Raw genomic sequence first — 15,856 nt, 5'->3', positions numbered from 1 at the left:
TTGGCATTGAGTCCCAGAGGTTAAGGTTGGAAAGCTCTAAGAAGTAAGCCCACTAAAGACGACCTTCCCAATTTTAAGTTCTTTTGACATGACAGAATGAAACAAAACCAGGAAGAAGACACCTAGTAGGTATTTCAAAAGGGAAAAAAATCCAAAGACAGTTCTGGAAGCAGGCTACACCAAAAGCAGTCACATCTCTGATGCTGACAGAGGGAGCATAGAGCTCTCCAACAATATGCCCAACACCCTATGCACCTGATCTGAATGCCTAGCAGCCTATCATGCATCTACTGGCACATCAAATGAGAACCAATATGGAAGTGTGAGAATCTCCCCAGGCTCCCTGCTTTCACACAGGAAGAACTATGAACAAGGTCTTAAAGATGCAGTGCTGGACTCTGCAGGAGGTGCAGGAGACTGCCCCTCAAGCTCTTGGGTGTGTGAACAGAACTGTCAGCCTTGCCAAGAACTGCAAAAGAGAATGAAGCCTCTCCAGCAAAGACCATCCCCCTACAGCTCAGGGTTGCTGTCCAAATGCCAGCTCCCAGGAGACTTTTCATTCTCCTAAAAGGACCTCCCAGCACCCAGGTGAGGAGTACATGAGTAATATAAAGCAGTCCCTCAACATACTACAGGAGCTGTGTATCACCCCAATCTTTCCCCACTTGTACCCACTAGAGAGAAGCAAGCTCCTCACCTGCACCAGCTCGCTAAGCATATCTACATTTCTGAAGATGGTGAACCAGAATTCAGGGATGCCTTTGGGGTTCAGTTCTTCTGCTGTTGCTGCTTCTTTCTCTGCTATAACTACTTTATTCTTCATATCTCCCTACAAAACATTCAAAATACAAGTAACTGAAACACATATTTATACACAGCTCAAGGTCTTACTGAAAGATATTATTTGAGGGTCCATCACACATTTCCTTTTCCTTCTGTGTGTCTCCAAACCAAGGAGTTGGAAAAGGCATTCATGGCACTATGTCCACATGTAACTTCACAATGAAATGTCCCACCAAGGGGAGAAAACTGAAAAGGTGGCAAACTGCCATTGGTCTTGTGGAAGAATGTCCAGTCTGGCTTGGTGAGCTGCCTATCATATAATGAATACTACAATAGCTTCCATCACACACACACACACACACACACACACACACACACACACACACACACACACACACACACACAGTCATATCCATTACCATTAAGGTGGAGAAACCCTAGTTTAGGCCAGGTGTGGTAGTACACACCTGTATCCCAGCACTTGAGAGGAGGCAGAGGCATGAGGACTACCATAAATTTGAGGGTAGCCTTGTCTACATAGCAAGTTCCAGTCCAGCCAAGGCTATATGATGAGATCCTGTCTCCAAAAAAAGAAAAAAGAAAGAAAGAAAAAATAAAGTCTGTTTGCTGCAGCAGCACTGTAATCAGCAAACTGTTCGGCAACTTGGGCATGCAGTTCCCAGGACACAGAGCACATAAGGGTAGATATACTGGGCAAACACCAGCATTGTGACCAGAAGGGCCACACAGCACCATGGAAGAGAGACTTGTAACACAGCCTTAGGAAGAAGGTAGATTAAAGGAAGTTGAACCAAGTGAATTCTGAATGCTTGTCAAAATAGCCTGTTGTGATAGAACAAAATGCAGAAGACTGTCAAACCATCAAAATGGGCTTTTCGTGGGTCATAAGGAACAAATTAATGCAGAACCCAGCTTCAATCAGATTCTGCCTATGTTAAAAAAATATCTCTTGCTGGTGTGTGGTGTTATGCCATCTCTGAGTCTGAAGTCAGCCTGGTCTACACAGTGAGTTCCATGTCAGACAGGGCTACAAAACAAAATAAAACCAAAGGACTTTATACATAGCCACAAAAATTAAACATATTTTAAAAAAGATCCCTAAGAGATAATTCTACTGAACCAAAGCTACCTGTTATCTAAACACAAAATTAGGCTGACAGGGGCTTGGGTGTGACTTAGTTGTGGAAAACTTGCCTTTTGCTTGTGAACCTCTGGGCTACATCCCTAGTACCTTTAAAAAAGCAAACACACCAGGATAGAAGTTAAAGTTAACTTTGTACCATGCTGGAACTTTCCATGGCATTTGAATGAGACTGTCATAGAAAATAAATAGGACTGACAGAGTGAACCATTAAGGGGTAAGGCAGAAATTTGGAGCTAGGGAAATCCCCAGGAACTTACAAGGATGTCCCCAGGTAAGACTGATAGCAATGGTGGACAGGGTGCTTGAACTAACCTTCCCCTGCACTCAGATTGGTGTCTACCCTAATTGTCATCATAGAATCTACACCCAGTGACTGATGAGAGCAGATGCAGAGACCCACAGCTGAGCACTTGGCCAAGATCCTGGAGTTCAGTTGAAGAGTGGGAGGAGGGATTATTAGGAGCAAGGTGGGGTCAAGATCATGATCGGAAAAACCACAGCAATAGCTGATCCAAGCTAGGGGGAGCTCACACACTCCGGACTGACAGCTGGGGAGCTGCAAGGGACTGCACTAGGCCCTCTGAATGTGGGTGACAGTGGTGTGGCTTGATGTGTTTGTGGGTCCCCTGGCAATGCAACCAGGCCTTGTTCCAGGTACACGAACTGGCTTTTTAGAGCCCATTCCCTAGTGTGATGCCCTTACTCAGCCGTGATGCAGGGGGAAGGGGCTTGTCCTGCCCCAACTTGGTATGCCAGCCTGTGCTGACTACTCAAGGGAGGACTTACCCACTATGAGAGGATGGAGGTGGGATAGGGGGAGGAGGGAATGGACATGGGATGGGAGGAGGTGGTGGGGAGAGCGGGAGAAGGGGAAGGAGAGGGAACAGGAGTTGGTATGTGAAATGAAAAAACAATTTAAATTTTAAAAAAAGAGGGAGAAAAATAAAAGAAATAACACTCCAGAACAAAGAAAAAAAATGAATAGGCCATCATGATGCTGGCCACTCACTCACCTGCTGGTCTAGAGACAGAGTGAGGCTGAGCAGCCTGAGGTCTCCAGATAACCCCTTTCCACATGTGCCTACTTCCCACTGAGGAGGATCATACACAGTTCTTACCCATTCTAACCTCCATCTCCTCTGGGTTGACTTTCACTGGTGTTACAGTTAGTTTTGTTCTGGAGATAGGGTCTCACTATGTAGACCAGGCTGGCCTGGAACTCAGAGATCTATCTGCCTGTCTCTCTAGTACTGGGGTAAGAAGCATGTTCTACCATGTCTGGCACATTACAATCAATTTTTGCCTGCCTAACCTGTATTTCAATCCTGTGTTGCATAGACCACTGATAAGGGGCCACAACTCACTTGTGATAACCAACAGCACTACCTCAGATACCAGGGTGTCACCATGGACCCATGCACCCAGTGGAAGTGAAGGCCAACTACTGCCGGCCTGCTCTACAAAGCTTTGCGGACAGTAACCATGAGTAGAACAAGGCCTCGAGTTCACCTTCCAATACCACAAAAATAACTAGGATTAAACAACACTCCCCAACAGAAACTCACAGCCAACTTTTCTTCTTCCTCGTTCTCACTGTGCCACGCTGACTCTGCATCTGTTGGCTCCACGTCACCAGTGATGAATTCTCTTCTCTGCATTAAAAGCCAAGAGTCCATCAGCACTTTAGGCTCTCTGCAAACTCAAAAGCTAAGATGTTTATTTACACAGGCCTCTGAAAATACAGTCTCGAAATCCCTGGGTGGTACAGTGTCTCAGCCCACAGGAGTGACCACATGAGGCAAGCACATCAAAGGCACACACCTTGTCAAAAAGAGGCTGGTACAAGGCTGCATACTTCCTCTCCAAGTCGTGAACTTCCTCGTAGAACTTGGCTTCTATGTGTGCACACCTTACCTGGAGCTGCTTCAGAGCATTAATTCTCCTTTTGACGGCTTTGGGTAAACTACAAGAGAACAGGAAATCAAACACCTAGTGCCAGCAAACCATTACACACAAACACCTGACTATAAAGGGCTGCTAAAACCCTGCATGCAAACAAGCCAAGAAAAAAGAATGAACTTGTTAAGCCAGGTGGTGCACGCCTTTAATTCCAGCAGAAGCCGATAGATCTCTGTGAGCTCAAGGCCAGCATGGTCTACTTAAGTTCCAGGACAGCCAGGGATACATAGAAAGACCATCCCCCCACCAAAAAAAAAGGTAAGAGAAAAGGACAAGGGACTAACAGAGGAGGGCAGAAAAGACACAAACTGCCAGATGGAAAAACAGGCTCAATCTCGTATCAAAAGAAGAAATGGGAGATCAGTTTGTAAAATTGCTCTTTTGTCCCAAACTGGTGATGAAAACAGACCAAATGAAGCTGGGCACACTTGCAATCCCACCATGTGGAAGGCCACAGCAGTAAGAGTAGCAGTATAAGGCTATTCTGGGCTACAAAGAGACCAAGGAAGAAGAGTGTAGTTCACAGGTAGAGCACTAACCTAACATGCAGATAGTTCTTGGTTCAATTCCCAGCAAAACACACACATACATACACATATATACAGACACACACAGTGGGAGCTGGGCATGATGCTATGCACCTATAATCTTAACACTTGAGAAGTTGATGTAGAAGATCAGGTATTCAAGGACAGCCTTGGCTCTAGTGAATTCCAGGCCAGCCTGGGCTATACAAGATTCTATCTCTCAAAAAAATAAAGACAGCCGGGCGTGGTGGCGCACGCCTTTAATCCCAGCACTCGGGAGGCAGAGGCAGGCGGATCTCTGTGAGTTCGAGGCCAGCCTGGTCTACCAAGTGAGTTCCAGGAAAGGCGCAAAGCTACACAAAGAAACCCTGTCTCGAAAAAACCAAAAAAAAAAAAAATAAAGACTGGGGCTAGAGAGATGGCTCAACGGTTATGAGAACTTGCTGCCCTACAGAAGACCCGGGTTCAATTCCTAGCACCCAGTTTGAGTGGCTTAGAACCACCTAGAACTTCAGCTCTAGGGATATCTGATGCCTCTGGCTTCCGTGGGCATCTGCACTCAAATGTGTGTGCACACACATCCACACTCATAACTTAAAACAAAAATCCACCAAAAAGATGGCTCAGTGGGTGAAGGCACTTGCTGACAAGCATAATGACTTAAGCCCCTGAGAATCACAAGATGGAAGGAGAAAATCAACTCCTTCAAACTGTCCTCTGACCTCTACATGTGCACAATAGGATCAAATAATAAGCAGCAAACATAAAACCCCCAGGTGAGGACCAGACACAGGCAAGCTGACAGGCACAGGGGCCCTGATGTTGGCTGTCTGAAAATTCAGACACATGAAGTCTGAAGACACCCACATACAATTTTCTATAATCACCAGCTAAGAGTTTCTTTGCCTCTGTTCCAGAGTTTAATTTTTTGTTTGTATGAGTACTCCTAAAATCAAAAGAAAAAAACATGCCAGGCAGTGGTGGTCATGTCTTTAATCCCAGCACTCAGGAGGCAGAGGCAGGCAGATCTTAAGTTCTGAGGCCAGCCTGGTCTAGAGTGAGTTCTAGGACAGCCAGGGCAACACAGAGAAATCATGTCTTGAAAAACAAAAAAAGAAAAAGAAAAAAAAAATTAACCTATAAAATTGTTTAAAACTCACAAAAATAGTGTCCCCAGGTGAAAACTTGTTCACAGCAAACCTGAATGCAGGGTACACATAAGCACCCAGTGCTGGCCCAAGCACCATTTAAGGCCAGCACAGATGTGAGGCTGTGCTCATAAGCTGTCACTATCCTGTGTTCCATCCCAGTGAACAAATGACACTCCATATTACAAAAGCCAGAAAACCAGACATCATTCTCAACTCCCTCACTACAGCCTACCACCTACTCTACAAACAACTGCATATCAGGTACCTGTGCATTAGAGGCTGGAATCAATGCAGTACAAGAAAAGCAAAAGAGGACAAAGACAAACTGTATCCACTAGGTAAACCAGAAAGGCCTCCAAATGAACATGAGGAAATGTGCAGTGTCTCCTCCAGTTTTAACAGCTAAGCCTTGGAGACTGAGGTGGCTCATCTCTTCCAGCAGACAGACAGGAAGGCCCTGAGAAGTGCTGTTCAGAGTAGACGTCTCATTTCTACTGTACAACACAGCCACAACACAGGCCTCCTAACAGGGGTAAAGGTATAGGTGTCCAGCAGCCAGCCAGCACTCTATCAGCACTAGCTTATTAGCTGAGTTCTCTAAGAGCCACAAGGTGGCACTGTGCATCACCAAGCAGATGAGACGAGCTGGCTGATGCTGAGAAACAAACACCACACTTGTTCCTACTGAGGCATGGAGATATTTGTTCTGTCACTTGACATCTCACTGGCAATGTACTCACGTTTCTATGTAGCTAGAAGGAGTGTGAGAGACGTTATCAAGACGTTCCTGCAAAGCTGCCAGCACTTGTGGGTTCTGCATCACCTGGTCTGTGAGCTTTTCTATGAGTTGAAATGAGACCAGAGTTATTATTTAGCAGAAAGAGCTCAAACACCAATATGGATCTCGGGCTTGTCACCCCACCTACTCAAGAGGCTGAGCAGGGAAATGCCATGCCAAGACCTTATCTCAAAATAAACCACAAGAGAGCTGGGGCTGTAACTCAATAGTGGAATGCTTACCTAGCTCATGAAGCCCTGGGGCTCAATCCTTACCACCACAAATTTGTTTTAGAAGTACACATTCCCAGTCAGGTGTAGTGGTGCACACCTTTAATCCAAGCACTTGAGAGGGGCAGGTGGATCTCTGAGTTTGAGGCCAGTCTGGACTACAAAGTCAATTCTAGGACAGCCAGGACTACACAGAGAAACCCTGTCTCCAAAACACACACACACACACACACACACACACACACAAAAAAAAAAACATTCGTAGTTCTTTAGGCCAATATTCACTTTAAGAAAAGAAGCTTGTAGGCCGGGCAGTAGTGGCACACGCCTTTAATCCCAGCACTTGGGAAGCAGAGGCAGGAGGATCTCTTGTGAGTTCAAGGCCAACCTGATCTACAAAGTGAGTTCCAGGACAACCAGGGCTGTTACACAGAGAAATCCTGTCTCAAAAAAACAAAAAACGAGGCTTATGTTAAGTCTGGATATGGAGAAGACAACTCCAGAGCCCCAGACCACATTTGCTTCTTTAAAAAAATTAAATAAATAAAACCCCAAAAAATGTATACTTAGCTTTGCTTAGCTAATTTCTAGAAATAGTAAAGTACTTGTTTAGAGACTCCTATCTTAAAAGTATCTTTGTTAATCACCAAGTGGTTGGTGGGTGATAGTCAGAGGCTTCTGCCTGTAGCCAGATAAATCCTAAGCCCTGATCTGAGATCACTACCAACTTCAGGGGTCTACCTCTGGTTACATGTTGTTCCCCAGTCCCATTGGTGTTTGGAAGCCACGGACAGGGACATGATTAGCCCCTAGAGTGAAACAGCATCCACTCACTTCTCAGTTCAAATAGATGGCTCTCTCCCCAGCTTTCTTTCTTCCTGGAAAGCCCTTTCCCCCCAAAACCCACCTCCTACAAAAAGTACTCTGAACACCTTGCTTCTGATGGCTCACATGCCTTTGTACTGGACTTGTAACACTGAGCTGTTATTTAGAACCTGTTCCCCAAGTAAATGAGGAGACACCAAGAGAATAACTGTCCTTCACTCAGTGATGGAGTTGATCGATTTCCCTCTCATATACTTCAGGCCAACCTAGAACTTGAGACCCTCCTGCTTGGATGGACTCCCAAGCAGGGATTACATCAATCACAGTACCGCACCCAGCTCGGATACAGGTTAAAATCTTTGCATTTTATCATGATTATTCTTTTGTGTATGCGTTTAAACAGACATGCAATGTGCATGAGAACAGGTGTACATGCTCCATAGTTTGTGTGTAGAGGTCAGGGGATCACTTCTGGGATTTGCTTCTTGCCACCCAGTGGGTTCTGGGGATCAATTTCGGGTGCCATGTTTGCACAACGAGCAATGCTACAAGCTGAGCCACCTTGCTAACCCATTACATATAGATTTCTTCATGGGGAGAGACAGTGCATGTGAATTTATCGAGACAATGACACGTCTAGGTTTGGCTTCAAAATAAGCGAGAGGGAAGTTGGGGGTACAAGTCTGATTAACATTCTGATGCCCAGATTATGTAAAGGCCAGCACAGAAGCAGAGTTGTGTTGTTCTCTTTCATGGAGTCTGAATTTCTAATCACTAAATGAAGTACTGATAGTTCTCTTAGATAGAAATCCTTTATTTACTGCTACTATAATTATTGTAACAGGTGGTTCTGGAAGAGATTCCCAGACACACATGGAAACCCTCAATCACTGCTTCATCCATTGCACTGACCTGTATTACTGGCATTTTTAGCAGCTTCCGCAGAATCTGCAGGGCTTCCATCTGAAAGACTAAAACAAGTTTACAACGTATTATAAACAGAGTCCTAGAGACAGCACCATCTGGCATTTTCAGAGTTTTCCCAATATATTAGGGATCCGTGCAGCAAGGAACTTCAGGTCAGGTGAAGATAACACTGGTTGGGTATGGTGGCACATGCCTTTGATGCCAGCACTTGGAAGAGGCAGGTATATCTGAGTGACAGGACAGCTAGAGTCACATAATGAGACCCTTGCCAAAGCTTCTTAATCCCCCTTTTTGCTTTGAGACAGGGTCTAACCCAGTAGCTTTGGCTTTCTGGGTGCTGGGGTGACAAGTGTGAACTACCTACCACACTTCTCCTCATTTTTATCTCTAAGATTTAAAAAAGAAAAAAAACTTCTATGTGCCATGTGTGGTGACATACACCTTTTATCGCAGCACTTGGGAACAGAGGTAAGTGGATCTCTGGGAGTTTTGCTCACAGAGGTCTAGGTCACCCAGGGCTACACATTTGAGACTCTGTCTTAAAAACCAAATAAAATCCAAAAACAAAAATTATGTTTATGCATATGTTCATATGTGGGTATGTGGAAGAGTACAATGCCAGTGAAGGCTGGCCAGAAGAGGACATCAGATCCCCGGAACTGGAGCTGGTGAGCTGCCTAATGTGGGTGCTGGGAAGCAAACTTAGGTCTCCGAAACAGCAATACACAATATTAACCACTGAGCCATCCCTCCAGCCTTCCGATTTTTATTTTGACAATTTCTTGATTGTATAATTGGCCTACAGCACTTAAACCACACCACTCAAATAACATGCTACCATATGGTTAGCAGTGCACACAAGTGGCCTTGTGCAGTAGACACAATGGTCACAGTACTCTGAATGCCAACCATGCAGCATCACCAAAAACAATGGGCTTCACAAACACAGGCCTCACAGCTACCAGAGAGCCATGTATATCTTCCTGAATGAAGACAAAGGTCTACAAGCCCTGTGACATGAAAGCAGTCAGAGCTATGAGGAAATGAAGGGCAAATACAAGCAAAATATGACACATGTATGAAAATGCCATGATGAAATCTATTATTTTATATCCCAACTAAAAAATTAAAACAAGCACTCAACCAACACTTATCTTGAACATCCCCCCAAAAGAATCCTTCCCCCATCCCTGGTAGCTACATCAGGTTAATGGACTTCACCAAGGGTGAAGAAGGGGTTAAAGATCAAGGAACACAGATACTATATCTACACAAGGTCTGCAAATATCAGTATCTGAGACAGTTGGTATCTGGCATCAATTTCTTTGCCAGCAAAAGAGAAAGAAAAAGGCCATTACCACTTGAAATTTAAGTTATTTAACTTTGAATTCTAGTTTCTGAAATACAGTGAACACTAGCTCCCTACCTAAATCTAAGTCCAATAAACAAAAGTCCATGTTGGCTTACCTGTTTTCTGCCATCTGAATGTCTTTGTCCCCTAAAATTGAGAAAGTTAACAGTTACATTCACAAAAAAATGTTGTGTATTACTCTTCCAACACCATCTAATGATGGCAATCTATACCAGACGTAGCAGTTGAAACCTTTCTGCAGGTGAAGGAAATGTCCCAGATGTGACCTGAAATTATTTGAGCACTCATGTGTCTAATCTAATACATGGGTACACTTAAGATGTAGGTTTCACTAGACATAGAGGTGCATGCCTTTCATCTCAACTGGGAGGCAGAGGCAAGCAGATTTCTGAAAATCTGAGGCCAGCCTAATCTACATAGAGAGTTCTTGGCCAGACAAAGCTACATAGTGAGATCATGTCAAAAAATAAAATTAAATGTATCTAGGTTTCATGTCCTGCATGCCTTACTTTAAAACCTTTTATTTTTGAGACAGGATCTCATGTATCTGAGACTGGCTTTCCACTTGCCATGTAGCTAGCGGATGACCCAATTTCTGACCCTCCAATTCCACCTCCCCAGTACCAGGATTACAAATGTGCACCATCATTTTGGATTTTATGCAGTGCTGGGTGTCAAACCCAGGGCTTCATACATGCTACAAACTAAGCTAGATCCACAGCATTCTTACTGACACTTAAGTGAACAGACTTCACGGTAAGAAAACAGAACCCCAATCTGCCTTCTTTCTTCAATAAATCTAACAGATCTACATAGCAACTCTAACCCAAACAATTCAAAAGCTTTCACTGTTGTTTAAACTGTCTCTCAGATACACACAGTAATGCTAATTCTATCTGCCTTATCTTTTATGTCATCTGCACTTAAAAACATTGTGAGACACTCCACATGATCTCAAGGTGGCCTCTTTACTTTAAAGTGTAATGAACAGAGGCCACACAAAGCCCCTTACACTTGCCCAGTGCACACAGTAAGACTTTCTGAAAGCTGTGCTGGTGCGAGGAAAACAGGAGACTTAGGATCCTAAAACAGTTCCAGCAAGTGATGTACAACTGTTTTACCGTTAACTCAGTTCCATCTTCTATTAGGTTTTTATTGCTTCAAAATAAACTGTGTGTAGATGGCCCAAACCTTTAATCCAGGGTTTGGTAGGCATAGGCAAGTATTTAAGGATTGACATCATGGTCTACATATTGAGGTTCAGTGAAACCCTGTCTCAAAACAAACTCAAAATAAAATGTACAAAAACAGGCCAGGCGGTGGTAGTGAACACCTTTAATCCCAGCAATCGGGAAGCAGAGTCAGGCAGATCTCTGTGAATTCGAGGCCAGCCTGGTCTACAGACTGAGATCCAGGACAGGCTCCAAAGCTACACAGAGAAACAGGGTTTTTGGTTGTCTGGGAACACTCCCTCTGTATACCAGGCTGACCTCGAACTCAGAGATCCACCTGCCTCTCCCTCCCAAATGCTGGGATCACTACAGCCCTACAGCTATTTTCTTTTTGGTTTTTCAAGACAGGGTTTCTCTGTGCAGCCCTGGCTATCCTGGAACATGCTCTGTAGACCAGAGATCTCCTGCCTCTGCCTCCCGAGTGAGTGCTGGGATTAAAAGTGTGCACCACTATTGCCTGGCTATTGTCTTTTTAAAAGTAAGTCATTTAATAGAAGCAAAAGGAAAAAAAGAGGCAACAACAGTACTGCAGATGACCAAGTCTACAGCACTTCCCACACCCAGCTTCACCTGTCACCTCCAAAGAACCTTCCACAGACCCTAGCATCTTCTTTGAAGTCCAAAATCACTGGCCACAGGATCTACATTCCTTTATCCACCCTGCAAAGCTCACCATTCTCAATGCCAGCAAACACAATTGCCTAGATGGCCAGACCAAAGCTTTTCTACCATAGACTTTTGGTTCATGGTCTCCATGAACACCTTAGTCAAATGCGGTTTCCCACCCCTTGCTATTTTTAACTTGCCCACCATCCTTTCCCAGTTATACTGCCTCACCATAGTGGTATAGCAGGCCTGCCCACCTCTATGACACATACATAGACTATCTTGCCCTGTCATTCTATCCCCTGCACAGAGACCAAGGCAAAGTGCCAGTACATGCTACAGTTCACTTAGCCATGCTTCAGCATCATCCATTATTGTGTTTACCAAACACTGAAAGTCATAAAGAGTTATCAATTTACAGGTATGAGAGAAACATTCATTTTATTTTAAAGGTTGGAATGATAGGTTTAATGCTGGTTTTATGAAGCCATAGTACTAAGCCTTGTCAGGCAAACTACTTTTAAAAGGCATCAAGAGCCAGACATAATGATGCATGCCTGTAATTCCAGGACTTGGAAGGTATGGTTATGCTGGCTATATGGCAAGTTAGAGGTCAGCCTGGGCTACAGAAGTATCCGTCTTAAAACAAAATAAAAAATAAAAAAAACCTAGCAATCAAGTTAGATTATAAATGACACCAAGGAATCCTAAGTTAATATAATACAGAGGTTTAGATTCACTTCCAGGGCCAACATGCTGTTTTTTTTTGTTTTTTTTTTTTAACTTCAGGACACCACGACAGCCCTATTATAGTCATTTCCTTTTTTTGTTCCAAACATCAAAAACTTTTCAAAGGAAAAACTTTTGTAGCAAACTTTAAACTGGCCACTTCTTAAATGTTTTTATATATTTTTATATATTATCTGTCTTCATAAAGTCAAAGGTCCTCAAAGTCTTAACACAAGATAAGCAAATGATTACTATTAGCCAAAACTAGCCTGAAGAGATAGGTCAGTGGATAAAGATGCTTGCAATCAAGCCTGATGATCTGAGTTTGATTACTGGGCCCTATACGATAGAACAGACTCCCAGAAGTTGTACTCTGACCTCTGTATCTAGCACATAAACACATTATGTTATGTGCATGTACATAAAGGAACCCTAAAGCACAGTAACTTGGTTCAGTCAGAAATGGCAGGATGAGCTAGTGAAGCTGAGGATGTGTGCTCAGGTCCTATAGGAGTACTGACTCCCAGCAACTCAGGACCATGTCAAAGGAGGAAATAAATGGCCTGTTCAAAGAAGGAATCAGAAAGCCCCCTAGGACATCCCAATTTCCCCTGGCCAGTGAGTGAGGCCAACACTGGACACAGCCCATCACTACCCCCAGTATGCTAAGTGTACATGGAAACACTTAAGCCCTTAGGGAACTGACTCAGATTCCCACATGTACACAATGTCTTGCTAACTAGGCTGGAGATGCAGCTAGGTAGTAAATCACTGCCCAGCAAGCAGAGTGCCTAAGTCCATTTCCAAAAAAGAATGGAAAGGGCTACTAGTCAACATTCATTTATCCTTTTAGTTTCAGAGTTGTTAAAAACAAAAGGGAGCCGGGCCTTTAATCCCAGCAATCGGGAGGCAGAGCCAGGCGGATCTCTGTGAGTTCAAGGCCAGCCTGGTCTACAGAGTTCCAGGAAAGGCCCAAAGCTACACAGAGAAACCCTGTCTCGAAAAACCAAAATACAACAAAAGGGATCCAGGAAGATTGCTTTGAGTTCAAGGCCAGCCTGGGATACATAAAACCTTGTCTCAAAACTGCTGTAGTTTCCTGCCCCCTAACTAAAAGAGGTAAAGTGTACCTGACCCTAAACACACACCAGTAGCCTTTACGTTTAAACTAATTTATACTTAATGTCTATTATCTAATATATACGGCCTTCCTTTATTGTAGATGTAACGGTCTTATTAAATAAGAAACAGAGCCAAATGCAGAGTTAAAAGCCCCAGAGGTCAGAGAGCAGTAGCTAAGAGCTGAGACCAAGACCGCTTTCTTACCACTCACTGCCGTTGCCGTCCTTCCCCTGAGAGAGAGAGAGACCTCCTGTGTGTCTGTCTTTTTATTGACTTTCTGTTTGGCCTTTTCATTGGTTGTAAACCCAACCACATGACCTCGTCACTGCCTGTCTATACAGACCTCCAGGTCTCTATGGTTGGTATTGAGATTAAAGGTGTGTGTCTCCATGCTGGTGGTGTCCTTGAACACAGAGATCTACCTGTCATGTGATTGGGATTAAGGGCGTGTGCTACCACTACCAGACTTCTGCTAAGTGGCTTGTTATTAGCTCTGACCCCCAGGCACTTTTATTTATTAACATACAGGTAAAATCACATTTCAGCACAAATAAAGTATCACCATACTTTATCTTTTAGCCTTTATCATAATATTTAACTAAACCAGGTATGGTGGCTCATCTCTGTCTCAGCACACTGGAGGCTGAAGCCACAGAGTCAGAACATAAAGACCAGCCTCAACTGAGACAGAAGAACCTCTCTCAGAAAAATACAAAGCAAACCACAGGAAGTCAGACGTAGTAGTACACACTTGCAAGGACACTGAGGGAATGAGACTGAGGTCAGGCTGTCTCAAAAAAACCCAGGCCAGCACTAAAGAAATGGAGTAGTGACTCACCATCAGCTACATAGCAAGGTCCAGCCAGGCCAGCTAGGGCCTTGTCTTTAAACCAAACAATAAAAAACAGAAGGAGACCCCCCAAGTGTTGACAGAGGCAGATGTTGAAGTCATATAGCTGCAGGCGAGGATCTATAGTCATCAACCCTTGCTGCAGGTTTTGAAAGATAGCATGGCCCTGACAATACCTTGACTCTATACTCCTAACCTCTGAACTATGACACAATAAATGTGCTATTTGTTGAAGCAAAACTGAAAAACAAAAACTCACCAAAGAGAACCCCTACATGTAACATGGTTATTATTTGACCATGTTATTTTGGAGTGACTTATTATGTGTGTGATGTGTGCCCCTGTGCACATGTGTGTGGAGGTCAAAGGACTGACCTACCACTTTCCACCTTATTTCCTCAAGACAAGACTGTCACTGAACTTAAAGCTTGTCTTAGGCTAGGGCACACCTGGCTTTCCACATTGGTGCTTGGTCCACACTGAGGTTCTCATGTTGTACATCAAGTGCTCTCAACCACTGAATCATCTCCCCAGCCCTAATAATAAAACATTTTACAATTCATATTTATTTATTTTGTGTGTGTGTGGGGGGGGAATTGTGCCATGCACATGGAAGTCAGAGGATAACTTCCATGAGTAGGTTCTCTCCTTTCACCATGTGGGTATAGGGAACACATTTAGGTCATCAGGCTTGGTAGTAGGCACCTTTGCCGGCTGAGCCATCTTGTTAGCTCTTTTTTTTTTTCTGGAGCTGAGGACCGAACCTAGGGCCTTGCACTTGCTAGGCAAGCGCTCCACCACTGAGCTAAATCCCCAGCCCCAGTAAGCTCATATTTTTAAGCAATTAGATTTAAGCAATTGAAGGGCCGGGCGGTGGTGGCACACGCCTTTAATCCCAGCACTAGGGAGGCAGAGGCAGGCGGATCTCTGTGAGTTGGAGGCCAGCCTGGCCTACCATGTGAGTTCCAGGAAAGGCGCAAAGCTACACAGAGAAACCCTGTCTCGAAAAACCAAAAAAAAAAAAAGCAATTGAAGGTGCTAGGGAAGATCCTTGTTTTTCTGTTTGCTTTTGAAATTTCTCATCAGCATTTATCACTAATGACAGATGAAAATTCCAGGAGGGCAGAGCATGTCCACTGACTCAATGCAGAGTTCAGGCTCAGCAAAGGACTTGGCAAGAAACAGGTAGCCAGAAATCTTGCCCAATTAATCCCTGCTGTTTCCTGTAAGTACCATGGTACTAAACAGGAACCCTTTGCACACCTTGACCTCTCCTAGGCAATTCTGGAAGACACAGGATGAAGACATTTCCTTAGTCACACTTGCTTACAATACCTACAACTCTGAAGTAACTGTGACTTAAACTATATATTAATCTTTGTACATAAAACTCAGCCAATCTCATCTCACTAGACTGAGTTTCCTGGACACAGAATGGAAGCACACTCAGTTGCAACAGCTGACACACCAGACAACACAGTAGAAGGAATTTAAGACTGCACAGCAAGCAGTCAGGATCAAAGGTAAAGTTCACAAAGCTATCTTCTGTAGTCTTCACACTACAAAAACACAATATGCCTCCTGTTACTCCAAATCACCC

The 15,856-nt window shown here is 44.0% G+C and overlaps 1 protein-coding gene across 3 annotated transcripts in view; it reads right to left on the bottom strand.

Moving 5' to 3' along the window:
• Nap1l4 (nucleosome assembly protein 1 like 4) overlaps positions 1–15,856 on the bottom strand; it is a 35,302-nt gene that overhangs the window by 16,561 nt on the left and 2,885 nt on the right. For all 3 annotated transcript variants that reach the window (XM_028871030.2, XM_028871020.2, XM_037208819.1), the window contains exons 2-7: positions 9,813–9,843; positions 8,331–8,389; positions 6,326–6,425; positions 3,770–3,911; positions 3,514–3,600; positions 698–829 (exon numbers count right to left, since the gene is read on the bottom strand). In XM_028871030.2, coding sequence (XP_028726863.1) covers positions 698–829; positions 3,514–3,600; positions 3,770–3,911; positions 6,326–6,425; positions 8,331–8,389; positions 9,813–9,826 — 534 coding nt within the window. In that variant the 5' untranslated portion in view covers positions 9,827–9,843. The remainder of the gene's footprint in view (positions 1–697; positions 830–3,513; positions 3,601–3,769; positions 3,912–6,325; positions 6,426–8,330; positions 8,390–9,812; positions 9,844–15,856) is intronic.

Source organism: Peromyscus leucopus, chromosome 1, assembly GCF_004664715.2.
Source record: "Peromyscus leucopus breed LL Stock chromosome 1, UCI_PerLeu_2.1, whole genome shotgun sequence".
Taxonomy (NCBI): Eukaryota; Metazoa; Chordata; class Mammalia; order Rodentia; family Cricetidae; genus Peromyscus; species Peromyscus leucopus.
Note: the sequence above shows the minus strand (reverse complement) of the source record. Positions and strands in the feature narration are given on the sequence as shown.